Here is a 6,317-nt window from a genome sequence, read left to right as displayed (position 1 = left end):
CGGGCTTTATCGTGTTTCGCGCCTTAATCAGTGGCATTAGGGTTTTGGAACTCAGAAATTGTGGTAGCATGAGGATATGATTAGGCTGACAGGAAACCTAATGATGTTGTTTTTGAGATTATAACTCGAAAGGATAGCTTTCACTCTCACTTTATGAATATTCTGTTTTTTTTTCTTTTTAAAAAAGAAATGCGAATGTTCGTAGATTCTTAAAAGTATAAGATTTGGGTATTTAGATATTAGTTAGGTATGGAAAGTGCGGCTAAACCTACAAAACCTTCATCAAACATATCGGAAATCGTCTCCCAATTTGCGAAAGTTTGTAAGTTTAGATCGATCGGTGTATTCTCCTCTGAAAACCCTACTCATTTTCAGCACCAGGAATTCTCTAATGCTGTAAAAGAACTTGTCGATGGAATCGGAAAGACAGATTCCGATGATGCAAAAGTTTTTCCTGACCTGGTTGAGGTGTGTAGTAAAAGCAGCTGGTCTGGTCAGGAAGAGATCTCGAAGCTGTTTGATATAATGTCTGAACTAAAATTGGCATATGTTCAGCTACAAGAAGCTCATATTCCTTATGATCCAGACAAAATTAAAGCTGCTGATGAACTTGTTTTCTCTAATCTGGATGGATTGTGTAAGGTTAGGCGCTCATTTAAAGAGAAACAGTTCCAGAAATCAAACTCCCTTTCAGCTTGTTTGACTGTTCTACAAGCTGAAAATAAGATTCAAGAGAAGTCATTAGAAAGGTTGAAGTCTCAAGCTAAAAAGAAAGATCTTGAAATAAGTTATCTGAAGGGACAACTTTGTGATTTAGATGCAAAAAACAAGGTTATAATGGAAGAAATTAACCTTAGAAAAAGGGAAGCCATAAATAGATTAAATTTCTCCTCTATTGATAACATCGTTACAGAGGTTTCAAAGGGTATTCACGATTTTGCAAAGCCATTAATCGCTTTGATGAAAGCTTCAGGATGGGATCTTGATGAAGCTGCAAACTCAATCCAAGATTCGGTCTTGTACACTGTAAGATCTCATAAGAAATACGCATTTGAAGCTTACATCTCACGAAGAATGTTTTATGGATTTTCTTTGAAATCCCACAATCTTGATGATGTCTTGAAGTTTAACGACCCTGTTGATGTTCTTATAGACGACCCAAATGGTAATTTTGCAGAATTCTGTAGAACAAAATACATGTTAATCGTTCATCCAATGATAGAAGCTTCCTTTTTTGGAAATTTGGATCAAAGAAACTTTGTGTCTAGTGGAAGACACCCAATAACACCATTTTACCAATTATTTGTCAAAATGGCAAGGTGGGTTTGGCTTTTAAAAGGTATTGCAGCTTCAGAGCCTGAAAGTGAAATGTTTATAGTGAATCGAGGAAGCAAATTCTGTGATGATTATATGGAAAGTATTGAAGGGTGGAAAGATGATATTGGGTCTGTAGAAGGGCAGTTTGGGAATTACAAAGTTGAGCTGATGATCATGCCAGGGTTTAGAATCGGGGATAGATTGATTAAGTCTCGGGTTTATCTTTCAGAACTCAGCAATACTATTACTTGCTAGGAAGACAGGCTGTGGCATATTGGTAATAAATTCAGAGCCTTTTCTTTTGTTCTTAATATTAGTACAAGTTGCATGTTTGAGTTAAATTAGGGTGTTAATGTGATTGTATGCTTAATGTTAATGTGATATTGATATTAAACTTCTAAAATTGAAGAACATGCATTAAAGTTTAAATCTTTATTATGTGGGTAATGTGGAAAGATTTCTTTAAAGTGATATTGGCAACACCATATTGACAACTAAAGAAATAAAAGAAGAGGCGAATATGCATTTAATCAAACAGGTTATGTGCATGCTGAAGCTGAATGTATGAATGATATGATTCAAACTTCAAAGGAAGTGAAAAAAAATGCATTAAAGCCTAGCCCATTATTTAATGACAAATGGGTAGTCAGTTGGTGAAAGATACTGGACCAATTGTATATATCCATCAAAATTTCTTAATCCATAAAATCCGGTATTGATATTTAAATTTTTAATAAACATCATCTGTAAATAAGGTAATTTCAAAACATTCGAGGAATTTTTTTTTAATAACATCATCTGTAAATAAGGTAATTTCAAAACTTTTTTTAATAACATCATCCTTTAAATAAATTAATTCAAAAACAAAAAAGTTGTCCATCTAAAGATCCGGTATGACATCCTTATTTAACGTGAAATAGCTAATATCTCCCAATATTTGTAAGATTTTTGACGACTTGCATTTGATTAATCTATAAATATATACCTGCATACGATCAGAAAGTCTTTACAATTTCGTCATTCCTCTCATTCCTTCTTCTTCTTTATGTTTCTATTCCATCTGGCTAATAAACAAGTTCAACACAACAGGTATTCTATTTGTTTCTTTCTTCTTGTTTCTATTTTTTTCTCATCTGTTTCTATTATCTGGGTATTGTCCCAAATAGACAAAAATATAAAAAAGTCACTGTGCATTACGAAAATATTAGAATATTATTATGTAATTATTTTGTTTATATTATTTATGCTTCCTGTTTTTACCCCTTTTCATGTTGAAAATCTAAAAAAAAAAACATTTTTACAAAGTAGAATGCTATAGATGGCAGTTTCCAGAAAAACAGAATGTTAAAAAAATGTTTTTTTTTCCACTCCATTTTCAAGATCTTCAAAATTTAATTATAAAAGTTTCCAAAAAATAGGATGCTAAAGGATAAGTTTTTTTTTTTTTTTTTTTTTTTTTTTCAAACTCACGAGTCACGATTACTAATACAAGGTTACTCTTTTCTTCTTTTGTCCACTGTTCTCTTTGTCAACCAGAAATTAGTATGTTATAAAGATAACTTGTAATTTCCAGAAATCAAACATAACGGGGGACTGTTTATCAAACACAGCAAAGTAAATAGTTTTACAAGTTATCGAAACAACAAAATAACCAAGGTCTCATCTTTTCTGAATATCTATGTGAATATGTGTGAATCTATCAATCTTTTAAAACCCTAATTTCCTGTTATAAAAAAAAACAGTTACTCAGATGTGAACAAATACGAAAAGTTAATTACCTTAATAAGTCTATTTCCCTAATTGGTTTCTAAAAGATAAGGACATATCATTTAGGCCACTCTAAATACTAAAATACTTTACATTACCAAACAACAAAATGTTTACCCCATAAACTTAAAACCATTCAAATGGTGATAAAAGCTGACATTACAGATGAGAAGGACGTTCACATCTTTTACACAAACAAACAAGATATCAAGAGCAAGTACTGTAAATTCCGTCTCAGTCCCAGTCCAATGCATGTTAAATACAGTCATGTCCAGTATAAAAAGTTTGGCTTAATGAACACTGAGGTTTTTAACTCCCTCTTCAACATGAGAAGAAAGACTGGTCTTTCTCCACCTCCAATAATTCACTCTCATCGGATCCATCATTTCCAAAACCGAACAAACCCCGGCTGCCACACCGGAATCAAAATTGTTCGACTCCGGAATCAGAGATTCCAGAGCAATTCTCAGGTCTTGGGTAGGTTCAAAACCATGGACAAGGAGATCCAAGAAAAGGCTAAGAGCAAACACACAGTTGACTTTGGAAGTCAACACTTTGAGACAAACCGTTGAGACCTTGGAATCTGTTATAAATGCCTTCATGTTGTTTCTGTAGAGGCCACGAAGGTATCTCCATGGGCTTTCGTTCTCTGGTTTTGTGATAATGGCTTTTATGGTGTAATTAACCTCGGAATCTCTTATTCCCTCTATGCCTCCTAATCCCGGGTGTCTTGTTATAACAAAGTATCTCTGAAAAAGAATTAAGTTATGGATTTATATCCATTAAACAGTTATTTACAACTTTAATGTATAACATCTCTCAAATAAACAGTCGTTTGGTTATTCTTATTCAGAATCACTCTTAAATAGAAGGGCAAAATGGTCATTTATTCACATTCAGACAGCTCATCATGTATGAAAAACGGCTATTTACGGTTTTAATTTATGACCGTATTGAATAAATAAACAGTCATTTGTTATTCAACATTAGTTTTGAACAAATGGGTAGAATGGTCATTTACTCACATTCAGCCCAAAAACATTTATGTACAACTTTAATATATAACAGTTGTAAATAAACGTTCATTTGTCATTCACAATCACTTTTAAACAGCTAAAAAAACCCAGAATACCATAGGAATGGGGTAAGGATCAGTAACAATTTTTAAAACAAAAGGGTAAAATAGTAATTTATTCACATTCGTACTTTTTATTCAGCCCAAAAAACAGTTATACAATTTAAATTCATAACTATTCTTGAGTTAACAATCAACTGTTATTCAACATCACTTTTAGACAGAAGGGTAAAACAGTCATTTACTTACATTCAGACAGTTCATTCTGTTAAAAAAACAGACTGTGTGACTTTGTGTAAACAACATTTACTCCAGTCATACATCATTGCAGCAGTTAATGGGAAAAGACACAGGCTCTAAGCATGATGAATGAGATTATGTATGAAGAAAAAAGTAATTAATACAAAATAAGATGTTGAATTAGGAATTTAGGATGGTAGATTTAAACAAAATCCTTGAAAATGACAAATATATATTCATGGAAAACAGTTTCTAGACCCCAAGAACTCAAAGAACATTTTGGCCCCACTGATTACATTATGATCTATTTTAATAATTTCAGCAGAAAACATGTAGCAGAATAAAGATCCCATGTTAAGAAACTTAATAATCTATATACCTGATTCCAAGCAGAATTGTTGAAAATATCATCTTCAAGTAGTTTATCACAGTAAGCAAGTTCATCTTCCCAGCCTCCAAGATTTTGAAGGACCCACTGAATATGAAAATAAATAAATCAAATCTGAAGCCTTTATACATACTGTAATATAACTAAGTTGCATACCTGTCTATGAGACCAAGCATGATAATTTTTAGTATCGTTTAAGAATATGTTCTTGGTGAACTCAAGTTCTCTACCAGCAGCTTCACTCCCCAATTTCTCAGCAACCCACCTCCTATGGTGCCTGTATTAAGATTTAAGAATATTTCAAATCATATCATTTACAAGCTATTTTGGTAGAATCTGAATGCTAAGTGATTTGTCTAAGAAAGAGGATACAGTCTCACCATAGTTGGTAGTTTTTTGAGTTCTTGCTAGCAAGATGCTCAACGAATTCTAATTCATCATGCAAATCAGCATTGAGAGTCTCGAGTACTACTCTTCTGAATTGCCACACCTGTGATGTGAAAGACACAAACATGTTGGCTCTCATAGTAGATTGAATTGGCGTTTCTTGCTTCCACTATGTTCACATCAATTTCCTTCTTGTATTGCTAACTTCTAATCATGCTATCAAAAGTTTCTTTCTGTTTGTTACAACCATGTATCAAACTACTCAAAACCCCCAATTATCCTCTATTCGAAGGCTCAATTAGAGATTGAGCTCCAAACAGATTCGATCACTGAAAAACGAAGTAGTAATAAAACTACAAATTATAATCAAAATTAGTTTGAGATCAATAAGAGTTTGTTAATTCTTACGGTGTAATTTCCAGCATTGAAGTGAATGGCTTCGGAGGTAAGCTGAAGAGCACGATGTGATCGCTCATCGGCGAGATATACAGCTCGAAAGTAATCCATAATCTCGGCGAACTCTTCAGAGTACGCAATGGGAACAACGGGGTTAGGACCATCGTCCTGCGGCACCGGAGTGATGTCGGACCATTCCGGTCTTTGTCTCAGTGGTATCCCCTCATCTTCATCTGAATCCATTCAGTCGACGACGATGATGCTCCGATCCGGCGATCCCCCTACCTCTTGGAATTTCTACTTTTATTCTCTGAGCTTCACTTCTCCCCTTTTTACCCCTCCCTACCTCAGCCGTCAATTTACAGTGAATCTGTCTACTTTATACACCGGAGGTTTGCATTGGTAAAATAAATTAATAGAAGTATGTAAATTAATTTATCTTTATAAAATAACTATTTATATAATAAATTAAATATTTTTATCTTTATCTTTACTACTAGTATTATATAAAGCATATTATATGTTTCTTGAAAATTAAGAGGTACAAATATAATTACATTCTATACAACCCTTTTAAGCTTAACATCAAAGGTCGAAAAGAAAAACTAAAACACGCTAGCCTTATTCTTCTCTAAACCTAGATTTTTTCTTCCAACTTCGCTAACAACAAATCACCACCATGGACGGATTGTAACACCCCGATTCTCAGGTATTGAATTATGTTGAGACTGTACTTTTGTCAAACAA

General features: G+C 33.4%; 2 protein-coding genes across 3 annotated transcripts; one reads left to right on the top strand and one right to left on the bottom strand.

Annotated features, from left to right (window-relative positions):
• Positions 1–249: 249 nt before the first annotated feature.
• On the top strand, positions 250–1,572 carry LOC145075415 (MYB family transcription factor). The gene has a single exon (XM_079021671.1). The coding sequence runs from the start codon at positions 250–252 to the stop codon at positions 1,570–1,572; it is 1,323 nt and encodes a 440-aa protein (XP_078877797.1).
• Positions 1,573–3,157: 1,585 nt separating this feature from the next.
• On the bottom strand, positions 3,158–5,913 carry LOC145073994 (protein farnesyltransferase/geranylgeranyltransferase type-1 subunit alpha-like). 2 transcript variants are annotated; one of them, XM_079020443.1, is made up of 5 exons: positions 5,583–5,913; positions 5,168–5,277; positions 4,944–5,064; positions 4,779–4,874; positions 3,158–3,833 (listed from the first exon to the last, which is right to left on the bottom strand). In XM_079020443.1, the coding sequence occupies exons 1-5, from the start codon at positions 5,811–5,813 to the stop codon at positions 3,375–3,377; spliced, it is 1,017 nt and encodes a 338-aa protein (XP_078876569.1). In that variant the 5' UTR covers positions 5,814–5,913; the 3' UTR covers positions 3,158–3,374. The 2 variants fall into 2 exon arrangements, with proteins under 2 accessions (XP_078876569.1, XP_078876570.1); XM_079020444.1 differs by having other exon boundaries at positions 5,168–5,503; positions 5,583–5,721.
• Positions 5,914–6,317: the final 404 nt, after the last annotated feature.

This window comes from Lactuca serriola, chromosome 9, assembly GCF_051521515.1.
Source record: "Lactuca serriola cultivar US96UC23 chromosome 9, Lser_US96UC23_V15, whole genome shotgun sequence".
Lineage (NCBI taxonomy): Eukaryota > Viridiplantae > Streptophyta > Magnoliopsida > Asterales > Asteraceae > Lactuca > Lactuca serriola.
Note: the sequence above shows the minus strand (reverse complement) of the source record. Positions and strands in the feature narration are given on the sequence as shown.

Excerpts from the sequence above, each read along its gene's own strand:
- LOC145075415 (XM_079021671.1), top strand. The coding sequence starts at position 250 with ATGGAAAGTGCGGCTAAACCTACAAAACCTTCATCAAACATATCGGAA.
- LOC145073994 (XM_079020443.1), bottom strand. The coding sequence starts at position 5,813 with ATGGATTCAGATGAAGATGAGGGGATACCACTGAGACAAAGACCGGAA. Across the intron at positions 5,278-5,582 it reads TCAATGCTGGAAATTACACC|GTGTGGCAATTCAGAAGAGT; the intron begins GTAAGAATTAAC and ends TTCACATCACAG. Across the intron at positions 5,065-5,167 it reads TCAAAAAACTACCAACTATG|GCACCATAGGAGGTGGGTTG; the intron begins GTGAGACTGTAT and ends ATCTTAATACAG.